Source organism: Artibeus jamaicensis, unplaced genomic scaffold, assembly GCF_021234435.1.
Source record: "Artibeus jamaicensis isolate MK-2021 breed Jamaican fruit bat unplaced genomic scaffold, CSHL_Jam_final contig_456, whole genome shotgun sequence".
NCBI lineage: Eukaryota > Metazoa > Chordata > Mammalia > Chiroptera > Phyllostomidae > Artibeus > Artibeus jamaicensis.
In genome coordinates, this window is record NW_026521839.1 from 4236172 (window position 1) to 4264033 (window position 27862).

The 27862-nt window shown below is 48.9% G+C and overlaps 1 protein-coding gene and 1 long non-coding RNA gene across 3 annotated transcripts; one reads left to right on the forward strand and one right to left on the reverse strand.

Moving 5' to 3' along the window:
• Positions 1–296: 296 nt before the first annotated feature.
• DELE1 (DAP3 binding cell death enhancer 1) lies at positions 297–14235 on the reverse strand. 2 transcript variants are annotated; one of them, XM_037147626.2, is made up of 13 exons: positions 14105–14235; positions 13291–13405; positions 13075–13198; positions 10705–10852; positions 9580–9738; positions 9253–9344; positions 9054–9150; positions 6173–6315; positions 4625–4783; positions 4433–4525; positions 1985–2147; positions 1224–1463; positions 297–475 (listed from the first exon to the last, which is right to left on the reverse strand). In XM_037147626.2, exons 1-12 carry the CDS (start codon positions 14133–14135, stop codon positions 1225–1227), a joined length of 1563 nt encoding a protein of 520 aa, XP_037003521.2. In that variant the 5' UTR covers positions 14136–14235; the 3' UTR covers positions 297–475; position 1224. The 2 variants fall into 2 exon arrangements, with proteins under 2 accessions (XP_037003521.2, XP_037003522.2); XM_037147627.2 differs by having other exon boundaries at positions 9253–9341; positions 14105–14234.
• Positions 14236–14312: 77 nt separating this feature from the next.
• LOC119050978 (uncharacterized) lies at positions 14313–24578 on the forward strand. The gene is made up of 3 exons (XR_005082849.2): positions 14313–14589; positions 23992–24223; positions 24445–24578. It is a non-coding gene; the product is annotated as an uncharacterized LOC119050978 (long non-coding RNA).
• Positions 24579–27862: the final 3284 nt, after the last annotated feature.

The window sequence follows — 27862 nt, forward strand, 5'->3', positions numbered from 1 at the left end:
TCTCCATTCGCTCCCTCATGTTGGCAGGACGGTGAAAACGCTTTCGTGTAACATTACATGTGACAATGCAAAAGAGCCCTGGCCCAGGACTCAGGAGGCCTGGGTCCTCTCCTGGCCTGGTGACTCACAAAGCCACGTGAACACGAGCATCACCCTGCCTCCTCAGGCCTCCGTGAGCACCGTGGTCTTTTCCATGGTGAAGTGGCCCCGATCAGCCCCGCAGGGGAGGAGGGCGGACACCACTGCCCTTTGTCTGCAGCTGCAGAGAACACTGCAGTGAGTCGGGCAGGTGAAGGTGACATGGCCACACAAAGGGTCATGGCCAGAACCTGGGTCTTCACACACTTCCTGTGCTGCGCTGGGGCGGGCATTTAAGGTTCTTTGGGAAGGCTGGCGGGTAACTGGCCTCTTCCTGGGGACTCAAGTTTGGTATCTCTCTGAGAACCCACAGGCTCCATCTTTAGGGGCCGAAGGTCTGCAAAAAATCGAGCAGGAAAAAAAAAAATCAAGCAGATACATCAGGCATTTAGGCAAGAAACTCCTTAGTTCCAAACTGGACAATCACGAATCCAAAGCGAACTGACTCAGTGTCCCCAGTTCCGGCTGCTCACGGAGCCGCCTCAGGACTCCGCCCCCTCTCTGGACCCGTGCTCCCTGTGGGCCACGTCACGACGAACTGTTCTTCCTATCAGTGAAACCCCTTGTATCTCTGAAACATGATAGTCATATTTACACATTATATAGTAAATATACAACTACTAAAATGAAAATATTAATTTGAATACCACCTAAAATCCTCTTGTGAACCACCAGAAGCACACAGATCAGATGCTGGCAAAGAAAAAAAAAATGTGGTCTAAGCTTGAGGAAACTATGGGGAAGGAGAAGGTCACTGATTTTTTCCAAGACAAAGGCTGAATGAGGACCAGGGTCTCTGGACCCTTCAGTACAGTTTTTCACAGGTCACTGAATGATTCTTTTTTGTGCACCAACTAGAAATGCCTGTAATTGTACCCACTGCTGCTCTGTGAGGCTATCAACTGGGGGAAAGGTCAAAGTCATTTATTAGCCATGCACTTGGAATTGCTTAAGAACCTGGCTCCCACTGGAATTTCTACCCTGGAAAGGGTTACTGACACCCATCTTATTGCCATCCACTTCCTCCCCAGCCTCCCCATCCCGCACCAGTGACAGGTATTACCAGTGACTGTGCTTGGTCTCACCTTAGCCAAAACCCAGTCTGACAACACTCCTCTCCAAAGGCCAGGGATGTGGGGGGCCAGGCCTGCTGGGGGCTCCAGGGCTGGCTCCGAGATGGCCACCTCTGCAGAGGAGGCCAAGGTTCCCTGTACTCCAGGCATGTGGGAGGCATGAGGCTCCTGCCAGCAGGGGGTTCAGGCTGCAGAGGGAAGGGCTGGAGAAGGACTTCGGTCCTGTGCCGGCCAGGTCCCGGGGCCCGGGGGCTGCAAGGCGAGGTGAGAGGAACTCTTACTCATGCTGTATTCCTGGGTTCCCACTTTGCAGCAAGGACTTCTTAAAGGACTTGGTTCCCCCTGCGGTGTTAACTCCTGCCCGGCCAAGGGACTTGGGCGCGAGCAGGGTGCTCAGGGCCCTAGAATGGTAATTCAGGGTGCTGAGGCAGCCTCGGGACATTGTCCCTCCTGGAAAATCACCAGAGCAGCTACCATTTATTTAATACCTACTGTTTGCCAGGCTATGTTAAGCCCTTTACAGTCACCACATTTAATGCTTACAACCACCGAGTGAGTAAAGCACTACTAGTACCCACATATTCCAAGGTGAAAAAACTGAGGCTCAAACACATGGAGTCCAAGTTCAGTGACAGCACACAGTTAAAACAGGTTTGTCTGACTTGAAAAGCTGTGCTGTTACCCATCACTGGGGCAGGAAATGACAGGACACCAAGAGCTATTGCCACGCCTCCTCTGTCACAGGTGTGGAGCTCAGTGACTTGCCTCCGTACCTGCTGCCTCCATGGAAGAAAAGAGGGTCCGAAGCCTCTCCTCGGCAGGCTCATTCCCCAGAGCTGCTGACTGCTGGTAACATCTCAGAGCCTCTGCCAGATTCCTCTGCACACCAAGGCCCCTCTCATGGCAGATTCCCAAGTGGTATCTGCTCTGTGAGTCCTAAAGGAGAACACAGGCAGACACACAGATGTGCACACATGCAGGACTGAAGAACTGAATGCCAAGGCAGGAGGAAGGTGGAGCAGTCAGGCATGCTGACGCTTTGTCGGGCAGGGGCAGGGGCCAACGCCGGCCCTCCCTCTATCCTGGATCTCATCTATGACAAGCCTGAGGCCCCAAGCCCACCCAACACAATAGACCCCTCCACCCAGGGAGGGAGGGTCTAGCCAGAGCAATTTATGAGCTTCTCTCTGTGAGGCTAAAAGTATGCAGAAGTGAAGGCTGCAGGCAGCACTCAGCCCAGCTATGGGAAACCCGAAAGTCAGGCTCCTGTGTTATCCTGAAAGAGTCAGGAGCAAGGGTGGAGATTAGACTTCCCAAAGGCCTTCCTGAATTTCTGCAAAGAGGGCTGCACAGAATACATTACAAAAAAAGTATTTCTCCTCATCTGAAAGGTTAGAAGGTGGCCCCTTTGCCCAAGGTTCAAAATCCTCTCTACTCACTGAGAACTATCTCCTCCTCGGAAAGGCAGTGTCTGCTCAGGCTGGAAGCCAGGCCTACACAGCCAGACTGCATGGCTTCCAGCCTGGGCTCCACCATGTACCAGCTGTGTAACTCAGGGATGTCGGCCTACATCTCTGTCTCAGTTTCCTCATCTGTAAACTCAACATAATAATGGCACCTGCCATATTATGCTGTTGTGAGGATTAAATGTGTTAACATACAAAAAGTACTTAGATTAGTGTTACTATTTTCATACCTCGAGTTGCCTACATCATTTCTCTCTCACTCTCTAGTGGAATTTTTTCATTATATTCAATCTTTCAACTTAAAACAACAAAACTCTTGGTTGATTCCCAACCCTGGTCTAATTTCTCTTCTACCTTCCACGGTTAAATTTCTAAAAGGAGTGTCTGTAGCAGGCAGACCAAAGTCTGTGCAATGACGTGGTGGGCTCAAGGCTACGGGCCGGCTGAGAACACAGCACTCGGTATTTATAAGGCCAAAACGCCCGTCCTGCCTCCACTCAGCACAAACCTGGGGAGATAAAGTCCCTGGTGGGATGGATGCATGTGAGGCCTGTGCCTCAGTGCAGTCACCTGACACCCCTTTGTGCATCTCGCCTCCTAGCGTGCTGGAGGACTGAAGCAGGCAGGGTGCTGTCCTCTGAAACAGCACAGAGGACAGTGCTATCCCTGAAACAGCACAGGGATACGAGCCTGCTCAGCCCTGGGTGTGCTCTGCAGCTCTTTTAAGGAAAGACAGGCACAGAGGACAGTACTGGTTGGTGACACCAGTCCTGTTTGACAGCTACTACAGGTACTCTGGGCAACGCAGAGTGAAAAGGGGCAAGTGCTCTGATGCCCAAGAGATCACTGAAGCGATCGGTGTGTTTGGCCAGAAAACAGAGAAGCCACAGTCTCTATGCAGGGCAGTGCCCGTCCATGCATGCTGCTTGCATTCATCAGGGCTCCTGGGCCTTCAAGGCGCAACTCAGAAAAATATACCGCTCAAATACACTCGAGAAATACAGCAAACCACAGATGCCTTCTCAGCGATTCACTGTGACCAAAAGTTCTGAGATTTCCTGCATTAAAGATAACTGTTTAACTCAGTATTTCCCCAAGCCAACTGACCCTTGCCCCGCCTCAAATTACTTACAAATATCCCATACAACGAACACTCTGTGGAGTCAACTCTGGGGCATTCTGCCTAAGTGAAAATGCCCCCAGTTTGCAGACAACCAGCCACAAATGCCCGGGGTATTCACTTCATGTGTCTTCTGAACCCCCTGCACTACAACAAGTGTAACTATGCACCTTTTGTGTGTACAACTGACCAGGTGCTTTCACACCTGTTATCTCAGCCAGGCTCTGATCTTCATGACGACCCTGTGAAGTGCCAGACAGGCAGGTATTATGATCCGTCCCAGGTTTAGGGACACGGAACCGGTCTGGATCTATAAGCGCTAGCCCAGCAGTGTGCTGGTTAACGTTTAACCCTGGCTCTCCAGGGGAAAAAGCCCTGCTCCGCAGCATTTAGCAATTTCTATGGTGCAAATACTCCTACCATGGCTAGTTGTACACCACCCATAGCTCTCTCAGGCAGGTTCGAGCCAGCTCCAGGACACGACTGGACCTGCACAAAGGTCCCCAGGAAGTCGGCGAGAGTTAAGGCTTAACGCTGGCCCAATATTCCTATCCAAAGAACTCGGTGCCAGTTCCAAAGTCCCTTCCTTTATCGAAGTCAATTCCCAATATGCCTGGGTACCGGAGACCTCATACCCCATTGTTGGCTGCAAGCCAAAGATACTTCACGGCTCTCTGCTCATCCAGGTATGGCTCCTTGGTGAAGAGCACCCCGAGAAAAGCCTGAGCCTGTGGTTAGGAGGAAGGAAAAACACATTTTGGTCACTGCCAGGCCCACATGCCCTGGGTGCCCAAGACAGATGCCCCATCCCTGCCCGTGACATGTACCTCTCTCAAGCCTGAGTCTGCAGCCTGCTTCAACATGGACACTGCCCTCCACTGCTTAGGGTCCCACGAGGAGGCCGGGCCCTGTAGCAGGCACCTGGCGTAGCGGTACCGAGCCAGGCTGTGGCCCTGGCTGGCAGCCAGCTGGTAGCAAAGGACAGCCTGGGGCAAAGGGAGAAATGCCATCAACTGGTGACTCTGGAAGCCAGCTTTTTCTCTGAGTGAAATTAAATAATACATAATCATAATAGATTAGTCAGAAAGTGCAGATAAGCCAAAAAATACAAATACGGATTTAAACATAGATAAAAAGAGAAATAGAAACATACGATGCTACGAAATTCTGCCTCCTAAAGATGATTCTGTTAACAGTTTAGTGTACAGCCTTACACTTCTTCATATATATGTATTTACATATGTACACTACCCACTGTATGTACTTACACACACATAAACATGCGTATGTGTGTAGGGGAAGAGAGGTGCACAGAGGAAGCATGAGCGCCTATACTCGCAGGGTGCACGCTCAGTGTCAACCAGTATCAATGAATTCTCCACTGGGAAACAGGTCGCTTCCCTTTGCTATCATATAAAATTTCAAGAAATGCATTCTTGCATATAACATCTAAACTTATCCTTTTTTTACATTGTTTCTTTCAGCCTTATCTTTTTTTTTTTAAGACTTGTTTATTTATTTATTTTTAGACAGAGGGGAAGAGAGAGAGAAAGATCAATGTGTAGTTGCCCCTTGCGCTCCCCACAGTGAGGAACCTGACCTGCAACCCAGACATGTGCCCTGACTGGGAATCAAACCAGTGACCCTCTGCTTCGCAGTCCGGTGCTCAATCCACTGAGCCACACCAGCCAGGGCTTCACTTACCCTTTTTTAGAATCAATGAACCCACTCACCAAAGCGACATTCTAGGCCAGGGGTGTCAAACTCATTTTCACCGGGGTTTCAACATTAGCCTTGTGGTTGCCTTCAAAGGGCAGAATATAATTTCAACTCCTTAACAGTCAAGGAGTAGTTACATTTATACAGTCCTAAAATTACATCCAGCCATTTGAAGGCAACTGCGAGGCTGATGTGGCCCCAGTGAAAATGAGTGTGACACCCTGTTCCAGGCCCTGAGGATGCAGCTGCAAAGAGGATAAGGGCACTGGTCTGACTGAGCTTAGAGTCCAAATTCCTAGAAATTTAAGAGGTGTTTAAAAAATTGTTATTTATTCATTTTTTTAGAGCGGGGGGGGGAGGAGGGAGAAACACTGAGATTGGTTGCCTCTCACATGCCCCCAACTAGGGGACTGGCTTGTGATCCAGGCACGTGCCTTGACCAGGAATCAAACGAGCGGACCTTTTGGTTCACAGGCCAGTGCTCCACCCACTGAGTCACACCAGGCAGGGCATTAAGAGCTTTTTAAAAATGCTTCCCTCACAGCTGGGAGAGGGATGGGGGCTCTCTCCAAACCCCGCCCACTGCTCTTTCTGGAGGTCACTCTGGGCCTTGCAGCACAGGGCGTGGGTCTGGGGCAGGAGAGGGGGTAGGGTACCTTGCCGAGGTCCCTGGAGGTGCCTCTGCCATACTCATGACACAAACCCTCGTTGTACTGTGCTTTGCTGTAGCCGCGTGCTGCTGCTTTCTGGAAGTAGGAAAAGGCCGCCGTGTAGTCCCCGTTCCTCATATTCTCTGTCCCTGTAGGAAAGTGCAGGGTGTAGACACTCACCGCTTCCTCTTTGAACCTCCCCACATCCTCAGCCAGGTGCCCACGGGCTTCTTCCCTTCTTTTTTTGTACTGGACAATATGCATGTATTTCCATCCTCCTGATGTTTCACTGGCTAGCCATACACATCAGTGGGTTCTGCCCTCATCTATACCATCCTCCTCTGGGTTGTAACATCCTGATTTCCCTCTGAGAACAGCCCTTTCCCCAGTGCTGTCAATCAACGTGTCTCCTCTCTTCCCAACCAATGAGACACTCCCCTGAGAAATCTGACTCTTGATCTCCTTCCCCCAGGAGAAAACACAGCTTTTGCAGGTTGATTCTGAGGACACACTATCAGTTACTGCACCCTGGGTCCAGGGGGCTTCCCTGATTCCCGTCCTTTCTGAGGTTCGGCAGGTCAACAGATCTCAACAGGTTCCTTTCATATTTAAGTTAGCCAAAGTGGATTTAGGCCAGGGTGTCAAACTCATTTTCAGCAGGGGCCACATCAGCCTCGTGGTTGCCTTCAAAGGGCTGAATATAATTTTAGGACTGTGTAAATGTAACTACACCTTAACTGGGAAAAGGAGTTCGGCACTGCTGCCAGGTAGAAACAAGGTGTCAGGGGGGATAAAACAAGGTGTGGGGCCAGACTCGGCCCGCAGGCTTTGTGTTTGTCACCTGTGATTTAGGCTGTTCTAACCAACACAACCTCACCCAGCTGACAACTGTTAACGTTGCTTTACGGAGACATTGTGAAAGATAATACAAGGGAGCAAAGACCTGAATTCAGGTGTGTCCAGCTCCAAAGCCCATGTTCTTTGACTTTCCAAACAAAAAGGAAAATAGGAAAGGGGCAGGTGCAGCTGGCTCTCAACTAGAAGCCTTTGCCGATCTCTTTCTCCTGCCTGCCGCATCTTTTCTGCCTCCATCATCAAGCCTTCAAGTCCCATCTCTGCCCTGGAACCTGCAGACCACACTCAGGCTTCACTTTTTTTTGTCACTTACTTAATATACAAGTCTTTTTCTACGAACTAAACTGTTTCAAGAGTGCAAGCCCGGTCTCCTCAATTAGACTCTAAAATCTTGGAAGCAGAAGCAGAAAAAGAGTGTAGAAATGACTTTACATAGGGTGAAAGCTCTATACAAATGCAAAATATGATTACGGCTTATGCTTCTTTTGTGTTCTGTCACAGTGCTTAGCACTTGCTGAATAAATGAATATGTGAGTGAAGGATGGGCAAGAAAATCCTCAGAAGAGACTATCTGCCCATCTAAATCACAAAAACTAATAAGGTAGAAGCCAGGTTGCATTCAGCCAGCACTGAATTAAAGTTGCCTCCCTGCTGTCTGAAAACTCTCTGGCCAAGTTCACAGAGCCCTCTTGTCCTTGAGAAGACTCGAGAGGGCAAAAGATCCCCCCTGACCCCACTGCCCGCACTGGCTCTATCAACAAGCCCTGATCCATCTACTCGTCTCAGTCTCCTCTGCCTCTACCCTGGACAAGCCACCACTGCATCTTGCTTAGTCATCAGTAACAACTCAACCCAGTCTCCTGTTCCCCCTCGGGCTTCCCTACAATCCACATTTGTCCTCACGACAGCCAGAGAGATCTTTAGAAAAGTAAATCAGACCATGTGACTGCCCTTCCTCCTGCTCCGGCATAAAACCATCTAATGGCTTTCTGCCTCACTTCGAACGTCCACACTGTACCGTGGCTCAGAAAATCTCACTTGATCTGGCCTCTGCTGCTTCTCTGACTCCACTTGCCCAGTGACCTTTAAGCTCTACATGGAAACAAGACAGGCTTTTTTTTTTTTTTCTGTTAAACAGGTCTTAGCTCAAAAATCCTCCCACCAGTGAGGACTTCCAAATCCAAAGTTGCTTCTGTTTAATTTTCTCCACAACATTCATCACCATCTGAAATTCTCTTTATTTGTTTGGCAATTTACTGTTTTCCTCTCCCTCAACTCACACGTTAGTTCCCCAAATAAGACTTTGTCTTATGAAACACCATATCCCCAACACCTAAAATAGGGCTGAGCAAGAGGCGAATGCTCAATAAATTTGTTCTGAATGAATCCCAGCCTCTCACCCACCTGCTCACTAGAACTCCAATAGATGCTACTAGGACCACACATTGGAAGGCCTTAAACTTAATTGGGACAAATAGTGCAGGGGCATCTGGAGTCTCCAGATATGGGCAAGAAGTTCCTGTTCATGCACTTGAGGGCCTGTCACAAACCTCAGGAGCCCGTCCTTGCCTATGTGGGGCAGAGAATGAAAGGTAGTCTCCAAGACTTTCTCCCCGCCTTACATAGTAACAGAATTTTCACGTAGGCACATGGTCATTCAGCTAAAGACTACATTTCCCAGTCTCCCTTGCAACTACGGGCAGCCATAAGTACATTCTAGATGACAATTTGTGCAATTTCTAGGTCATGTCCTTAAAGGAAAGGAGTGGCCCTTTAGCTTTCCCACCTTCCCCCTTTCAGCTGCCTAGAATATGGATATGAGGGCAGGAGATAAAATAGCCAAGTAGGACCTCAAGAGGGAAGCCAGCTTTAAGACTGGCAGAAAGGTTTGAGTGAGAATGGGTCCCCAACACCACTGTGCCACCATGCCAGATCCGTCCACGTACCTGAGAGAAAATAACTCTCTCTGGTTTGCACCACTCCCTGACTCTCTTTGACCTTCCCCATATTGAGGCCGGGCCCACTCAGTTACCCAGAAAGTTGAAAGCGATGGAAACACTGAGCTGGAAGAGCTGCTGAAGAGAAGTCACAGCCTCCTCCAGGGAAAGCGTTCTTGATTTATCTTGTTCCTGGGGAAGAAATATAAAGACTCACCATGGGGCAGTTCATTGGGATTGCTACCTGCCCAGGACAACGCTATAAAGATCCAGGTGGCCAAATTTGGATGATACCTGCTTCTCACCAGTGGGCTGAGTCTGGGCTGGTTTGGCCTTGGAGCTGAAGTTACTGCTGGCGTTCAGGAAGCCAACAGCACTGGGATCTACTGGGGAAAGGGCCAACACCCAGCCAGGGCAGAGAAGAAAGTGTTATTTCTCATTCTCTCCCACTTTCCCCGTCTTCCAGCCTCCCATCCAGCACCACGGCAAGCAACCACAAAAATTCTGAACTACCCCAGGAAGCATGGAGCCTCACCGGAATGACAAGCCCCTTACCCGGCAAGTACGAAAAGAAATGTTTGCTCCCCCGCCTTCTGCTGCTTCTAGGAGGTGGGGACGTACCTTCCTCAGAGGGATCCTGAAGAGCAGCTGTTCTCAAGGAGCCACGTGAGGAGAGGTTCTCAGGCTGAGTAGAGGGTTCTTCCTGGCCCAGCCTGGGTTCCCTGAGGCCAGGGTGGCTGGGAACTGGGCTGTCAGTGGGGAGAATGTGCCTCCGCAGTGCTGGAAAGAGCCAATGACAGCAGTCACAACAGAAGGGGATCAGTACAGCCTGCTCAGGCTTGACTGAGTCCTTGCTGACATTTTGGGGACCAAAGGAAGAATGTGGAGACAGACCCCTATAACAGCTCTTCCACAACCCTCCTGTCCCGTTTCCTTGGCTGGCTTCCCTTCGCAGGGGTTTGGAGGGGCCCGCATTCACCCTGATTGCCTGCCCTGAGCATTAGTCGCTCTTCTGTGTGAATTCTTCCAGTGGCAGGGAGGCATCTACTTTATTTACTCGCTGTTGTAGCCCCAGCACCTAACATTTGTTTGATACTAACATTGATAATGATTAGATCGTAACAACAAGGACAAGGACTTAAACTACTACCTACAGAGTACTTTCTATGTGCCAGGTACATAGGTCCTTGACATATATTAATTCGTTTAGTCCTCCCAAGAAACCTATGGGGTGGGGTTGATTATCACCCCATTTTACAGTTGAAGAAACTGAGGCATAGGGAAGTTTAAAGTGACTTGTCCAGGGACACCAGATTGGTCTACAGCAGCTCTGGGGCTTGAACCCCAATAGTCTGACTCCACAGCCTTAAGCAATGGGCTCACTGCCTCTGTACCGTGGCACACAGTAGCTCCCCGAGATTCACTTATTAATGGATGACTGAACAGAGAGTGACCTGACGGGCTGAGGGGCAGGCGGGAAGCCACACACAGGACCTAAAGTACCCTGCACCCTGGTGGGGCTCCCCCGTGGAAGGTGATGGGAGGACATGGGGCAGGCACTGAAGGGTGGGTGTGGCCCACACCCTGGGTGGATGGCACTTCCTCACATTCCCCTTCCTCTGGCTGCAGATAGGAAAGGCAAGGAGCTGCTGCTGATGGTTCTTTTCCTGAGGTGTGTCCAGAGATGCTTCCTGGCCCAGAGACATGCCCAGCCCGGCCCTCCTGTCCCCCAGACTGAGAACTCACAGGAGCATGGATGCCAGAAGCGAGATGAGAGGAAACAGTCCAGGGGACGGCGCCAAGAGCTGCGCTCTGCTCGCCGAGGTCCCGCTGGCAGGGATGCCTGGAAGTGGATCTGCCTCGCCAGCTGCAGGGCCAGCACTGCCAGGGTGCCCTGGGAAAGACAGCATGTCAGGGACACAGCTCTCCACTAGCCAGCTCACACAATCTCAGCCTTCAGCTCAAACACTGCTTCGAGAAGCCTTTCCTGACTCCTGGTTGGGCCAGCTCCTGCACTCCATGCCCTCACACTCTGGAACCCTGATCATACTGCTATTTAAGTAATCACCTCTACAATTATTCCACTAAGGTCTGACTCTCCTGTAGTCTTAAAGCACAACGAGGGCAGGAACGCTGTTTCTCCACACCAATGTATCCCCGGCACCTAGCAGAGTGCTAAGATACATACACTAAATAAATGCATGAGAGTTACTCTATGAACAACATCTAAGCAGGCAAAAAGATAATGTGGTAAGTTGGGGCTTTGCCACAAATGTAGCCTCAGATCAGAGCTCCCCACCAGGCTCACTCTCCTTCTCTAACCTGGCACAACTCCCCCCTTCCCCCAACCCTGACCAAGCCACCCCACCATACCCACGTTCACAGGTACGGGATCACTGAAAGTGTCTCTTCTTTAACAGCCCTGCAGAACACCTAAGCTAGCTCCTAGTCCAGTGACTGGTTTTCCCCATCTCTTCCTGTTGCAACAGGCACTGGGTACAATGACAAGACAGGCACAGTTTTAGCCTCATGAAGTTTCATATTTTCACTGAGGGAGGAAAACAAGAAGCCAAAGCACACAGAGAAATAAATACAATAATGACAACTCATGCTAAATGCCAAAAAGGAAACAAATCAGGGATTACACAGAGTGTGAGAGGGAGGCTTAGCAAGATAGGGAATCCGGGCAACCCTGTCTACGGGGGTGAAGTGTGAGCTGAGGCCAGAAGGAAGAGAAGGTGCTGGCATTGTGGCAATGTCAATAACAGGGACATGTACCCAGGGCACTGGGGACAGCTTGTGCTCAGGCTCTTTCACATGGGCAGTAGTGACAGAGGGGAGGGATATCATCAGGGCTCCAGAGATCCAGGTCCAGTTTCCAAAAAAGACTCACTATGGGGCCACCCGAGGGTCTGGATCTTTGACAAAACAGGGCAATGCTCTCCTCTCCAAGGTGTATTATGCCTCTAGTCCACAGCTCCCCAGAGAGAAGTGCCTCTATCGTGGAGACACCCCAGGCTCAGACCTGCTGACAGCACCCTTTTACAGATGAGACAACTGAGGCTCAGAGAGGTCAAGTCATGTGCCAAGGTCATAGCATAGAAGTGATAGGGATGAGATGTGACAGACATAAGAGTGATGTGTATGCCAACTTCATTCAGAGTATCTTGTAAGCACAACCTGGAAGGCAGAGATTCTGGAAGGCAGAGTTTAATAGAGACTGAGCAACTGACATATATAGATCTAATTCAGAAAATATTTACTGAGCAACTATTACGGGGTCAGAATATGTACCAGGTGCTTTGCCAAGCCATACTAGGTCCAGCAACCAAGCTATAGAGGGTGGTAGGTGAGAGTATGAGCTTCCCAGTAAAATCTAGCTCCTCAACTTAAAAGCTGTTTGACCTTAAGTCCTGGCTAGTATAGTTCAGTGGATTGAGAGCAGGCCTGCGAACCAGAGGATCACGGTTCGATTCCCAGTCAGGGCACATGCCTGGGTTGCAGGCCAGTTCTCTGCAGGCCAGTTCCCAGCAGGGGATGCACTAGAGGCAACCATACATTGATGTTTCTCTCCCTCTCTCCTTCCCCTCTAAAGATAAATAAACAAAATCTTAAAAAGAATAAAGTATTTAAAAAAAAAGTTGTGTGACCTTAAGCATGTCACCTAGTTTCAGAGCCTAAGTTTTCACATCTATAAAGTGGAGATATTTCCTTTGAACGATTTTGGTAGGGATTAAAGAAGATTTATATATATATATATATATATATATACACTTTACATTAATAAATAAAATATTAGCTATTTAGCATTATTTATTATAAGCTCCATGAAGGTGAAAATCTTATCTACCTCGTTCTTTGCTATGTCCCTAGTGCCTAGTGAAAATGCCTGGTTTAGAGAGGTGTTAAATGAATGCTTACTGAATAAAAGGAGAAGTACATGGAAGGCAGGGGACGAGGAGTGGCTCTCTCTCCCTAAATATGCTCCAATGACAGGTTACTCGAAATTCGAGTGTAGGCGCAGTAATGCCCTAGCCCACGTGTTTGGGCTCTACTTCCATTCAGGATCATTCTCATCCACACTGAAGATCAAGGACAGCACTGAGTAAGCCTTACCCAGGATATGGCATCCCACACAGTGTTCGGGGAGACACGGCCAGACATCCACTGGAAGGCATCCTTCCATCCATGGGACCTTGGGCCCCTGCTTGTGGTGGGACCGGGATCATGGGGGCCTGACCTAGATGATATAATACAGGCCATTAAGTTCTGTGCCAGGTACGGGGGTAGAGGGGGTGCAGAGAGGAGAGATGACAGATGGCAGTATCTTACCTGTCAAAGCTTGGCACAGAGACCAGCAGGGTTGAGGAGGTAGACTGAGACCCATCTGGGCTGGTGGACTTGGGGGTCACCCCCCGGAGGTCAGGTCCTAGCAGACGGGGAAGAGCTGTGCAGAGCAACAAAAATCAGTCACCTCAACATAAACAGGATTGGGGCAATGGCAGTACCATCAATCTTCCCTCTAACACCTGACAGAGCGCCACCCTAGGGACCCCGGAATCTCTGGCATCTGACTGTGCAGAGGTATTTAACACGTGGAAATCTTTCGCTTAGTATAGATTCTAGGTGCCAGCCCAGAACCAATAAACGAGGATAGTTCTGGGTGGAGCATCTATAGTTTGAAAAAAGCTCCCTAGGCGATTCTGATCCCTCCAGGGGCTAACAATCACTGTTCTAAAATGAATGACCAACAATCACTGTTCTAAAATGAATGACCAGGCGTTTATACACAAACTCTTGTTCAATATTTGGAGCAGTCTCAAAGCCCCGCCTTTTTCCATTGTCACTGCCTACTCCCTCGGCTTTACTCCTCCTGCATTGACTCCACCCACCAGGCCTGTTATTTGCCCCTCCTGCAACAGCCCCACCTATCTCCTTGGCTCTAAACTACCTTACCCCCACTAGCGTCCCCACTCTCCGAATTCCAAAGGCCCCTCCTCTGAGGCACACCCCGCCCTCTTAGGACCCTCCTTTTCCTCAGCTCTAACCCCGCCCACTAGTGCTGCGGCTCGGCCTTCCCGCCCGTCCCCTCCTCCAATTCTTGATTCTCCGCTGCCTCGAGATGTGCGGCTCCAACGCCCCTCACTTCGGCTTAGGAGTCCCGTGAGGCGCCACATGTCTTCGCCGACACCATGGAGGCTCGCAGTCAAAACAGCGGGGCCAAACCACGGGGCAGCGGCCACGGCGGCCTCTGTGGCGCCCTTCGGCTCGCTGAACCCCAAGTAAGCTCTCAGCCAGCCAATTAGAGAGGAGCTCAGCCGGAAGACCGGCTCAGCAAAAGGAAGTGGGGGTGTAGGCTTGTTTGGGGCTAGTGGGAGGTGAGCTGCGGCAAGGGCATAGGCAAGTAATGGGGACACCGTACGGAGGCAGCAGGGTCGTAGGCACCGCCTGAGAGGCGGGGCTAGAGGGGCCTGGGTGGCGCAAGAGGACCTAGCAGACACAGAGGAGACACGGAGGGGAGACCGGTCTTCCTCAGGTCCCGACGCTGGGGAAGGCGAGACCCATTGGGCAGAGGAGAGGAGCCTTAGGGTCCCACGAAGGGATCCCATAGGGCGGCTTCTGCTTGGAGAGGTATGCCTGGGCTGCCCCAGTAGCAGTGAAGGACTGTGCGGGCAGGGTTCTGACTCTGGGGTTCTAGCTCTGGCTGAGCTTTTGCTTCGCCCCGAAGTGGCTGGCCAGCCCCCTCCACTGTCAGGGCCTGAGTGTGCGTAAAGAGAGGGTCAGATAGAGTGATCTTGACTGGTCCTAACTGGTTTGGAGGCAGGATAGCAAGACGCTAGGAAAATTCCTTGGCACTTTGGGTGGGAAAACTGAGACAGATAGCTGAACAAACTGGCAGAGCAATTTATAGCCGCTACAGAAGGTCACCAGGCGGGGAAGCTGTGGTGCCTAGCAACGAGCAAAACTGGCTCTGGACCTGACCCAGAGTGGCCTTTCCTCCCCTGGCATATCATTGGTCATGCGTTTAGATGCCCTGACCTTTCAAATCGCTGGTCTATGGGATGCTCTGACCTTTCCTCCCTGGAGATAACATCTCCAGGCCCAGAAAAGCAGCAAAAGCAGTTGGGTGACCAATCAGTGCAGACCATGACCCTGAAAGGATACACCTGGAAAAGCTGATAAATATTGTATTAAGATACTCCCCTGAGACTGCCCCTAAAACCCCTGCCTTTAGAAAGCAGATAAAACAGCTCAAGTCAAAGAAGCCAGAGCACACTCTCCTTGGGACACACCCACTTGGATTTCTTCTCCTAAATCCTATGTGAATTTTCTTTCTCCTAAACCCTAAGGTACCCACAAAACTAGCAACCAGGGGCGCAGTGGGCAGTGGCAGCTTGCCCAGGGCTAACCCCCTGAACCTGTCTCCAAGGGCCCCTTTTCTCTGACTCTCCAGTGAGCTGACAGCAGACCCCCCTTGGCCCACTTCTTTCCCATAAGTAGCTCTGCCTAGGCTTTATCCTGTTGCTTCTTCCATCCTAGGCCCTCCCCTCTTTTCACTGATCCCAACTTCATAATAAATCTACTCTCAGAATCAACTGGACTTGAACCCACACACTACCTGCTGGTCCCAAGCAGACTTGTTCTGGGCTCAGCCTCTTCTGGTCACAGTTTAATAAGGAAAACTTAAGTTTCTGCTTTTAAAATAACTAAGAGGAGAACCCCTTTCCCCCGCCTACCCCTGTACACACATACCTGTTAATCAGAGCCCTCATCTTCAGACCCAGCTAACGTCATTGCTGGGAACAGAACTATTCCTCTTTCACTGCACTTGAAATAAAGGAGCTCAAGTTCAAATATAAGTTGCTTAGATTTCCTCCTTTCTTCTGGGTACTGACTTCTGGGTAGGTGAAATTCTCCATCCGGGGTAAAAGAGTACTAGGGAGTACACCTTTTAGACACAGACAATTAATACAACCAGACAGATGTATTAATTCAACTTTTGAGCCATATGTCAGCCACCATCCTAGAACCTGAGCAGAGTAAAGAGCATTTGTGGCCTCCAGAAACACGTGGTCCAGTGTCTTCAGAGTGGCCTCTGGAGTTACATTGAATCCCAGCTTTCCTACCTCCTAGCTATGTGTCTTGGGCACTGTATTTAACCACTTTAAGCCTCGAGTTTTTCATCTATAAAATAGTTGTGAGGCTTAAATAAAATAGTACATTTAAAATGTTTATCCCTGGCTAGTGTTGCTCAGTGGATTGAGTGCTGGCCTGCGTACTGAAACAGGCCAGGTTTGATTCCTGGTCAGGGCACAGGCCTGGGTTGCAGACCAGGTCCCCAGTTGGGGGCGTGCAAGAGGCAACCGATCAATGTATCTCTCACAAACATCAAGGTTTCTCTCCCTGTCTTCCTCCCTTCTCATCTCTCTAAAATAATAAAATCTTCAAAATATGTAGCATTGTTCCTGGCACACAGTATGAACCTAGTAAGTATTAGGTGCTATTTATTGTAGTAGAAGAGGTGAGTAGGCAAAAGAAGTAGGTAAGTTCCACTAGAAGCATGAGCACTGGGTTGTGGGATTGCATGGACAGATTCAAAAAAGTAGTTGCACTTGAGCTTGACCTTTAAATACGAGTAAGAGTTTTCCACGTGGAGAACGGAGAAAGGCATTGCAAGCAGAAGAAACAATAAATACAGTCCCCAAAGTGTGGCTATTAGGGAAGTATTCAGAAATATCCTTGCTTTGGGATTTGGGGCATCCACTTTTCACACACCTTGTGTTGCGGCCTCAAAGTAAAATAAGCATACCGGTTCAGCTCTGTCCCCCCTGGGACCTCTGCACTCTCCTTCATTCCAGCCTGCCTGCAGTTCATTTTACCCCTCACGGCTCAGCCACCATCCGGTGCTCCTGTGACAGCTCCCCAACTGTTGGAACCCTCATTGCTCTCCACTTTTCCCAATTTCTGTAAGCACTTAATTTCTTACCACACAATTTAGCAGTAATTATATGTTGTCCTGTTATTTAATTATCTCATTTGTGTAAGTCTAGTCTCTCCAGTTCTCTCCCTCAGGGCAGGGATGGCATTTTCCCACTTCCCGTCCCGCATTGGGCTTGACGTGAGCTGTCTGTCCACCGAAGATGTTCAGACAACGCCCGTTGACTTGACTGGACACCCTGCGCTGCTGTGATGACAGGCGTAGACCCCGGTCATGGGATTTATTGGTTTTAGCGGAAGCACATTCATTTCACCTACAACCATGGAGGGCCCCCCCCCAAGTCTGAAGCTAGTTGAAAAATTTTGAAGATAAGGTGCCTGTTCCCATATGTAAAATGTCCTGATGACATCCTTATCCCTAGAAGCCTGAGAACACTAACAAACCACAGGTGTCGGGGTAGACACAAGGGCAGCTGGAGTCCTCGGTGATACCCAGATCACCTATTGAGTGTGGCTTTTGCCTTTGTTTTTGTAGACATTCTTAATTTGCATTAATCCAACATCTAAGAGCTTATTTTGTGCTGGAGAATGTCCTGAGTACATAACAATTTTTAAAAATATTTTATTTACTTTTTTAGAGATGGGGGAAGAGGGAGATAAATGTAGACATCATTATGTGAGAGCTATATCAATCTGTTGCCTCTCGCACACCCCCAACCCGGGGACCCAGCCTGCAACCCAGGCGTGTGCCCCGACTGGGGATCAAGCCTGCAGCCTTTCTGTTTGCAGGCTGGTGCTCAATCCACTGAGCTACACCAGCCAAGGCCTAGGTATATAACAATTTTTTAAAAAATTAGTGTGGTCCCTGCCCTCAGAGAAAATAGCCTAGCAGGGCAAATTCAGTAGACAATTAAAATATGGAATGGTGTTTTTGTTACTTATTGTGGCAAAGCAAACTCTCCAAAATTTAGTAGATTTATGCAATCATTATCTCTCACAGTTCTGTGAATTGACGGGACTCAGCTGGGCAATTCTGCTGGTCTCACGTGGGGTCTCGTGAGATTGCTGTCAGATGGCAGCTGAGGCTGGAGTCACGTGAAAGCTCAGCTGGGACACTGGAAAGGCTGAGCCTCTTTGCCGTACTCCACGTGGCCTCTCCAGCTGGGTAGCTGAACTTCCTAAACAGTGGCTCAGAGCTTCTAAAACTACAAAAGGGGAAGTAGCAGGCTTCTTAAGACTTAGGCTTGGAACCCACATAGTTTCACTCCTGCACTCTGTGGGTTAAAGCATTTCACAGGATCAGCCCACAGTCAGTGTGGGCGGGGAAGACACAGGGGCTTGCATAGTGGTTAAGAGCTCTTGGAGACTAGCACATGCTTCAGTGGGAAGAGTACGGGATGCTGCGGAAACACCTAGGAGAGGCTCATAACCTAGAGGCGGAAGTCCTGGGAAGACTTCCTGAAGGCAGCAACATCTAAACTGATGAACCTAAGTGATGAGGACTGGGAACCAGCCAGATGAAGAAGAGGAAGGGAAAACACAATTCAGCCAGGGGAAACAGCTGTGCAAACTCACAGGGAGGTGAAGAGTAGAACTTAAGATCAGAGCGGCTGTCAAAGAGGTGGGAGTGGTGTAGGGTAGTGGTAGCCCCTTAGTCCGGAGAGGGAAATAGGGCCAGGTCATAATGCCTCATAAGCCCCCTAAGATGTCTGGCTTCTGTCCTAAGGGTATGGGACTTTGAGAAAGGAAGCAGGGGTATAATCAGGCTGCAGGGATCCTGAAGATTATTGGCTGCTGAGTGGGTGATGGATTGAAGGAATCAAGCCCTTATTTTCACCTAGTCCCTTTTAGCCGGTGACCTCACCTGCATTCCTGAGAAGGCTGAGTCATCAGCTCAGCACTGGTATCAGTTCTTTTTGCTTTTTATTAGTGGGACTTTTTATTGTAAAAACGGAAGCCCCTTTGTACAAATTTTTTGTTTTTTAATGTTAAAATGAACATATAGAAAGCCTGCTACCCTGTAGGATCTGGACGTATGGTTGGTCAGGTGGTCACACAATTTACACCTAAGTGTGATGGGAGTTAGGGACAGGAGGGGCATGCCGGGCTTGGGGATTTTACCCCTCAGTTAAGTAGTGGTTGGTTAAGAGAGCACCTACTCTAGAGAAAAATCAAACAGTACTACGAGACATAACAAAACACAGCAGACCTCTGCCGCATGCGGCTGCCTACTCTCTAAACTTGCTCCCTGGAGGCAACCATTTTCAACTCTGAAATTTCAGGTGCAGCACAGAGGAGCACAGGTTCTAGAATAGCACTGTCTGGCATCCAACGTAGTTCTTCCACTTAGCAGCTGGGTAAACCTAGTCAAGTGAATTGTACCTTTCACCTCAGTTTCCTCATCTGGAAGATGGGAATAAGAATTGTACCCTTCTCATGAGAAAACATAAATTGCTTGCCACATTGTCAGTAAGTGGTGATGATGAAGAGGGATCTAACTCGAGAGCAGCTGTGAGCACAGCTATGTAAATAAATGTTAGGCATGAATATAAGGTAGAGGAAATGACAAGAACAGACTCATGCTCAAAGGTCTGGCTTTTCCCTTTGTTCTAAGGCCAAACTCTGTTTTGCTCTCAGTCCCATTCTCTTCCTGTCTCTTCTAGAACCTTGTCTATTTATCTTGTCTAATTAACCTGACCTTCATGCCAAAGCATACATCTCTCTACTCGTTTTTTTTTTCCTTCCTATCTATGAAATATACACAGGCCTTTCCTTTCCTCGGCAGGGTGGGAAGGGGCAGCCTTCATTTGAACCTCCTGCCTTTTTCAGCTACAAACCTGTTTCATTCTTTCTATTGCACTTTTCTTAAGTAACACACATACTGCCTCCCATCCCTTCACTACTTGTCGCTTTCAGCTTAGTCTCTGTGCTTCCATCGCTGTTCTTCTGACATAGTTGTCACTAGGGTCATCCAGACCACCTCATTAACCACCAGTGGGCCTTTGCTCAGTCAGTCTGCAGAGCACTTGACTTAGCTGACCATTCACAGTCCTTAAATTTCACAGACAAACCGTCTCACCTTTGCGCTTCACTATTTCGGTCAATTGTGCTGTCTCCCCTAGCTATTCAAGAGAGAAACCTTGAACTCAGGGTTGGCTCAGCTCCCTTCTCTGCCTTCCCCCACATTAGTTTTGACTCTCATTGCAAAATATTAGTAACTCACTGGAGCTAGCTCTTTAGAAAAGTTTTATCAGGATACAGCGTGGAGGGACATCTAATGGACACCAAACGCAGGATGTGGCTGGAACCCAGGAAAGACCAAGACTGAAGACTCAGGAGCCAGTGAAGTGAGTCCTCTCTCCAGCTTTCTTTCTGGGTTTCCTGACATCTGCACAGACACCCCAAGGGTGTCAGACACTCCCACACTCAGTTAGTCACCAGGTCCTATAAAAATTGCCATCCTTTATTTTCAACAGGCCCTTAAATCTGTCCCCTGCTCCAGCTTCCTTTGTATGATGTCACCCATGCTTACTCCCTAACCGTTCTGTTTCTGTCATTGTGAAACCAAGGGTCCTTAGGACATTAATTAAATTTAGTTTTAAATCCTAGCTCTAGAAATCATCTCCCTCTCTCTCTTTCTCTCTCCACATATCTATATCTAATCTATATCTAATCTAATCTATCTCTATCTCTCAGAGATCCAGACCTTCCCCTGGAGAATCAGCAGCCCCCAAGGCAGCAGAAGACTGTGGTCTAAATAATGTTCGGGTAGGCGGGGACTCTGGCAGGCTAAAGATGACATCGTGATCTAAGTTATGTTTCAGTTCCTCATCCCTAGGGTGGAGTGACCCATGGCTACTTTCCCATGAAACTAGGACAAACCAGAACCTGTCCTCAAAACCTGAAGAAATGACTCATTACCCATACGGAGTGGAGGGACTCTGACCAGTCAGCTCCCGGCATGACACCGAATCCCTAACCCACAGTATCTTGTGATTTTGCCCTGTGCCATCTGTAATGTACATGCCACCAGGGAGTTCAGGCTTTTGAGCATTAGCTCCCCATTCTCCTGGATGGTGCCATTCATCAATAAAATAGCCAATCTTTCTGCACTGCAATTCCAGCGTGTAGTGTTCGGCTGTCTAGTGGTGGATGAACTCTGTCTGTTCTGTTACAATTGCTTCTTCCGCCTCCTGACCCTGAGTGTGAGTGTTGTCCACATTTCAGTTCTCTGAGCATTGCTCTGTTCTCAAACTACTGCCTTGCTATTGACCCCAAATGAGAGTACAGTGGTTAAGAGCTTGGACTTCGGAGTCCTGGGTTTGACTCTCCCACCAATTTCTAATTGTGTGAACCTGGGAAAGTTGAATTTTTTGAGCCTTGGTTCCTCATTCGTGAAATGGGGATAATACTGGTTCCTTCCTGACGGGGTTGATATGAGGATTCCCTGAGTAAACACATGTAAAGTGCTGAGTTAGCACAGTTCTTGGCACACAGAAAGGACTCGATAAATGGCAACAATTATTAGCCTTACCCTTGTTCTCTTTCCTGACTTCCAGTCTTAGATCGCCTGTCATACTTTTCTACTAGTTGTTCTGCTCTGACCTGAGACCCACCTGTCAGAATTCTCCAGGTGCTGCTGGTAGATGCAGCTTTCTGAGAGCTGGAGGGTGGGATGACCTGAAAAAGAATCCTTGAAGGAACCTTCCCTCCCCCCACCCCCCCAACCCCCATCCCCCCCACCCGACTTCAGCCAGGCCTCAGCGAAGACTCACTCACAAGAGCAGTTTCTCTGTAAGCCTCCAAACCCTCCGCTGGAATCCGGGAGAGCAGGTTGGGCTGCCATTTAGAGAACAAATGAAGGATGTGAATCCAACCTTTAAAAAAAAAAGCCCCGGGGGTGGTGAGAGGAGATGTAGCAGGATCAGTGGAGCTTTGAGGTGGGTGTAAAAAGTGAGAGCAGCACCCTCAGGGCGCTGAGCCGACTTAGGCTGGGGCCTCCCTCTCACCAGCGCTGGGGATCTGGCAGCACAGAAGCCAGAGGCGCTCCTGTTTTTAGCTGAGCTGTTGCAGGTCCCCTGTGCTGCCCTGTGAACATTCCTCATTAGGCCCAATGTGGGGAGCAGCTTTCACCTGCCCAGCAGCCCTGGCTGCCACCTCCCCCTCCACTTCTGGGTGGCAGTGTTCCTAATGTGGGGATGTGGGGTGGGGCAGTGCTCCCTCTCACCCAGTGCGGAATGGGGGTTGTGGGCAGGGAGGGTAACCTCACAGCTGTTTGCTAGTAGGCCGAGTGGCCAAGCAGTTAATAGGGGCCTATTCCGCTTCAGGCCCCTCTGGCTCTGAAGCAGAGTATGCCCCTGTTCGAATGTCACTTCTGCCATTACTGTCTTTATCTTTATAACCCTTCACAAGTTGCTTAACCTCTGTATGCCTCCTCTGTACGATAGACACGATAATAGGTCTATCTAATTGTGGTGAGTTTTAGTAGGACAATGCAGGTAAAGTATGAAGGAGAGCGCCAAGGCCCCTGTCCTTGCAGGAACAACCATCTCTACTCCCCCCACATGCCCCAACAGCATGCTGTGCACACCCCGTCTGGGTTTCCCTCTGTTCATGTGTCTGTCCCTGCCCTTGGACTATAAGCGCCATCAAGTCAGAGATAGAATTATATGGCTCTGCGTACTTGGAGCCCAACACAGGGCCTGGCACATAGATGAGCTTAATAAATACGTGTTTACCGTTGGAGGGAGCTCAGGAAACCATATTAAAGACTCAGGATTCCTTCTGGTCTCAGGGTACCACCATCCACTCTGGGTCATTCACCACAAATAGAGGGTCCAGGCCAGTCACTGTCCTGGGGCTTGGGGATACCACAGGGAGTGCAATCAGACGGGCTCCTGGCCTCATGGAGTAAACGGTCTAGGGGATGATGGACGTTGAACACAAAACAAAACTGGCGATACATTTCAACTAGGAGCATTGCTAGCCAGGAGAAGCCCAGGCTACCATGACAGCAGTTTTCAACTGGTGTGCGACAAGAATTTTTAAAACCTGCAACTTCCTTAGTCAGGGACACTGACCTCTTTTCCCGTAGATTGTCAAATGAAAAAATGAAAACAGCCAACACAACAGGATATGTCTGGTATGAATGAATCAACATTATACCAATTTTGTGTTTTAGTCGGATTGGGAAAAAGCATACTTTTGGGTGTGCCACAGAATTTTAGTAATTAGTTTATGCGTACCATGAAGTGAAAAAGGGTGAAAAGCTTTGTGCTGAGAGAACACACAGCAGAGACTGCACTCGGGGAAGGGAAGAACTGGAGCGTTTTCTACGTGATGTCACAAGTGAACTGAGGCCCGAAGAACGAGCAGGCTGCATTGAAGCAGAGCGTGGGAAAGAGCTTTCCAGGCAGAGAAAACCGCACATGCAAAGATCCTGAGCAGAAGGGGGAAAGGCTGCTGGGTGGGAGACAAGGTTAATGTCCCTGGAGCCCAGTGGAGGGGCGTGGCTTATGCAGAGGCTTGCAGGCCATGATGAGAATTTAAGTCTTCATCCTGATGAGGATAATGTTAAGCTAACATTTATTCAACTTTATGTGTGCACTGTGTTAAGTACTTTATGCGTGTTTTTTTAAAGATTTTATTTATTTATCTTTAGAGGGGAAGGGAAGGAGAGAGAGAGAAATATTAATGTACAGTTGCCTCTCGTGCATTCCCTGCTGGGAATTGGCCTGCAACCCAGGCATGTGCCCTGACTGGCAATCGAACTGTGATTCTTTGGTTCACAGGCCTGTGCTCAACCCACTGAGCTACACCAGCCAGGGCTATGAGTGTTTTATTATTTACTTTCCACAACTTCCCCAGGAGGCTGGTGCTATTCCCACTATACAAATAATGAAACCCTGGCCCAGGGAACTGAACTTGCTCAAGGTCAAACAGTTGGTGGAGGCAGAGCTGGTTTTGAACCCAAACATCAGCATCCAAAGCCTGCATCCTAACCTTTGTGTGGTCCAGCCTAAGAGCTAAGTGCTGTCTTTGATCTGAGCTGCAAGTTCCTCAAGGCCTAGGTTCCTCTTTCACCGATTGTCTCAGGCCCCCGGAACTGGGGGAACCCACGCAGAGGCTCCCTGTGGCCAGATGAGCTCCCGAGCGGCGGGCGGAACTGCAGGAGGTGCGGCCAAGGACGGACGTAATCACCCCTGGCCGGGCCTTCGTCCACGTGACGAGTCTGGGCATCTGCTCCACGGAGCAGGCGAGCGGCCGCAGTGCGGTGGGCGCTGGAGGATGCGCGCTGGAGCTGCGGCGACAGCTGTGAGATCCGGAGGTAAAGAGCCCCCAAGAGCCTCCGGGCGGAGAGGAAAAGCGCCCCTCGGCGTCCGGCAGGGGGCTCCCTCTCCCCGCTCTCCCCAGTCCAGGCCCCGCATCCCCGCCGCCTGGATCATGTTCCCTCCAGCCCTGAGGGGGAAAACTGCGTTCATTTCTGATTAAAAAATGACTATTTTTAAAAATGGGCTTTACTCTTTATTTCTTCCTGTCCTCTCCCAGGGCCAGAAAGAGACAGAAAGCGACACTGAGAATCCATTCCAAGCAAGCAGCCAAGAGGAGACGCGGCAGTTCCCAGATGTTGATGTTTTGTTTTTTGACATAAATCTTTGCCCTCATATGGGAGTTTTCATTGATTCATGTTCCCATCTGCTGAATTTCCTTTTATTTATTTAATATGGCTTTTTGGGGAAATCTTGCTCTGAAGCTCTGGAGGAGCATAAACTGCAACCGCTGCACACCCTCCACCCCCTCCCAACCCTGGCTGCTGGGAAAGGGAATCTGGCATCCTAGGGAGGAGGCGGCTGCCCATGTCCCCATCTAGGGGGGCAGGTGCCTAGGACCCCCTGCTTGGGGCCTACCAGAGGCTGTAAACCTGAGAAGGAAACAGCGTGAGTCTAGTCACATTGAGTCTCTGTTCCTTTTTCTTCCTGCCCACTCACACTCTGCATTCCCTGGATGCTAAAACACACTTACTCTCTGGGTTTAACAATTTGGAAACCAGGAAACATCTAACAGTGGACATCCGCCTCTGGACATGTTAGAGGCTCTCCTCTTCCCCAGCTCATCCCACATGTGCCCAACCCGCTGGTGAATCTTCCTTAGTACCTAAGTGCTTCAACTTCAGAGTCAGACAGCCTTTGTTTAAATCCTGCCTCTACTTTGTAGAGTGCTTTCTTGAGCAAGCTAAACTCTAGGATCCTCAGATTCCTCATCTGTAAAATGGGGATAATTACTATTTCTTTCCCAAATGCAGGTACATTTCACACATGAGGAAACTGAGACTGAGAGTAGTTAAGAGATCTGCTCAATTAAGATGGCGCCAGGGCACCCTCCTGGGTCTTTCTGATCCTCATCCTCATCTCACTGCTCACCCCCTTGCCCAGCTGCTTGTCCAGGTTTCCCAGGATCTCCTAGCAGAAAGGAGGTGCCTTCTTTTCCACGAGGCAGAAGAAAGGATTAGCCGTTAGTAGTTAAGAATGTGACCAGTACCCCTTTGGACCTTGGAACATGGACCCAGGCTTGGAAGGGACCTGAAGGTTGTCTTATTTGGTTTCCTACCTCCTCCTCACAGGCTTCCCTGACAGGTGCGGAGAAAGCAACATTTTACAAGGCAGCTCCTTCCATCTGGGGCTCCCTCTAGCTATTAACAGACCCAAAGACCACGGAATGGGACCATTTGAATGTGAGAAACCGTGATTTCCATAGGCAAAGCCCCTTAAGACCTAACACATTGCTAAGGCCCAAGGCGCTATGTCCAGTCCTGAGTAGAATTGGAGGGATTCCTCAAAGTGGCAAGTTAATTCCATCACACCCTCCTTTGTGAAGCATGTGTGGAATGCACATTCCTTCCCTGCTACATCTCATCCAGGCCAAGCTGAGCTGCTTAGGCCTCTCCTTGCAGGGCAGGGTAGGGCTGCATATCTAGGACTCTGATTTGGTTCTAAGCTTGCCCTGTAGGTGCACCTGCCCCTGACTCTCTACCCTTGGGCACTGTTTTCTGGAACTCCCGCTTACTGTGTGGTAAGCAGTATGGTGGCTCCAAAGTGCTCAGTGCCTTATAGGAAGTAAACCCTCAAAATTTTTATTGAAGAGAATCAGATGTTATGGAAGAGCACTTCACTTTGCCTGACAACCACCTAGAAAGAAAATATTACCTTTTTGAACTACAGCCTGTTCATCAGTCATATGATTCACCCTTGAGATTGCTGGACAATAGAAAAGAAGGGAGAAATTATAAGAAACAAACCCTGAGATAATAGAAAGGAGGAGGCCATACCCTGTAGTGAGATGGATAATTATCCACCAAAATTCATCCGCAGCTTCTTTTATGGGAGCAGAATTGAGCTTGGATGGCCAGGTGACTAAAGAAACAATGTGGACCACATTGAGGCCATATTCATAGATCCTTACACAAATGTAAACCCTCACATGTGCTCCTCCTTTTTCACTAGCTGGATCTCAAACATGACAGCAATCTGGCCTCAGCCATGCACTCCATGACAAGGCCCTAGAGTAACCTTGATTTCTTAATGACTCTGTGGAACAGAATGGCGTGCTGATCTGAAACACTCCCTTAAGACCATTCTATCAGAGAAATAAAAATTCACATTTTTAAGCTACTGAGTTATGACTGGCTTTCTAGTTATAGCAGTTGAGTATACTTAAATTAAAACAGAATGGAGGAAGGGTATCAAGACAAAAAAATGGCCCAAAGAAAGAACAGATCAAAGCTCCAGAAAAAATACAACTAAGCAACCAAGAGACAGCCAACCCATCAGATGCACAGTTCAAAGCACTGGTGATCAGGATGCTCACAGAACTGGTTGAATTTGGTCGCAAATTAGTTGAAAAAATGAAGGCTACACTAAGTGAAATAAAGGAAAATGTACAGGGAACCAAAAATAATGGGAAGGAAACTGGGACTCAAATCAATAGAGTGGATCAGAAGGAAGAAAGAAACAACCAAGTGGAAAAGAATGAAGAAACAAGAATTCAAAAAAAAATGAGAAGAGGCTTAGGAACCTCCAGGACATCTTTAAATGTTCCAACATCCGAATTATAGGGGTACTGGAGGGGGAAGAGGAAGAGCAACAAGTGAGAAACTTATTTGAACAAATAATAAAGGAGAACTTCCCCAATATGGCAAAGGAAATAGACTTCCAGGAAATCCAGGAAGCTCAGAGAGTCCCAAAGAACTTGGACCCAAGAAGGAACACACCAAGGCACATCAGAATTACATTAGCCAAGATTAAAATGAAGGAGAGAATCCTAGAAGCAGCAAGAAATAAGGGGACAGTCACCTACAAAGGAGTTCCCATCAGACTGTCAGCTGATTTCTCAAAAGAGACCTCACAGGCAAGAAGGGGCTGGAAAGAAGTATTCCAAGTTATGAAAGGCAAGGACCTACATCCAAGATTGATTGCTCTATCCAGTAAAGCTTTCATTTAGAATGGAAGGGCAGATAAAGCGCTTCTCAAATAAGGTCAAGTTCAAGGAGTTCATTATCACCAAGCCTTTATTATATGAAATGTTAAAGGGACTTATCTGGGAAAAAGAAGATTAAAAAACATGTACAGTAAAATGACAGCAAACTCACAATTATTAACAACCACACCTAAAACAAAAACAAAAATAAACTAAGCAAACAACTAGAACAGGAACAGAACCACAGAAATGGAGATCACATGGAGGGTTAGCAACAGGGGAGTGGGAGGAGGAGAGAGGGGGAAAAGGTACAGAGAATAAGCATAGACGTAGGTAGAAAATAGACAGGGTGCCCTGGCTGGTGTAGCTCAGTGGGTTGAGTGGGCCTGCAAACCAAACAATTCCCAGTCAGGGCACATGCCTGGGTTGCAGGCCAGTTCCCAGCAGGGGATGTATGAGAGGCAACCATACATTGATATTTCTCTCCCTCTCT

Bases quoted from the DNA above. Each gene is read 5' to 3' on its own strand.
- DELE1 (XM_037147626.2), bottom strand. From the start codon at position 14,135: ATGTGGCGCCTCACGGGACTCCTAAGCCGAA. The intron at 6,316-9,053 runs GTAACTGAGTGG...ACTTTCCTACAG, and splicing joins CATCGCTTTCAACTTTCTGG to GGACAGAGAATATGAGGAAC. The intron at 4,526-4,624 runs GTACATGTCACG...TCCTAACCACAG, and splicing joins CAGACTCAGGCTTGAGAGAG to GCTCAGGCTTTTCTCGGGGT.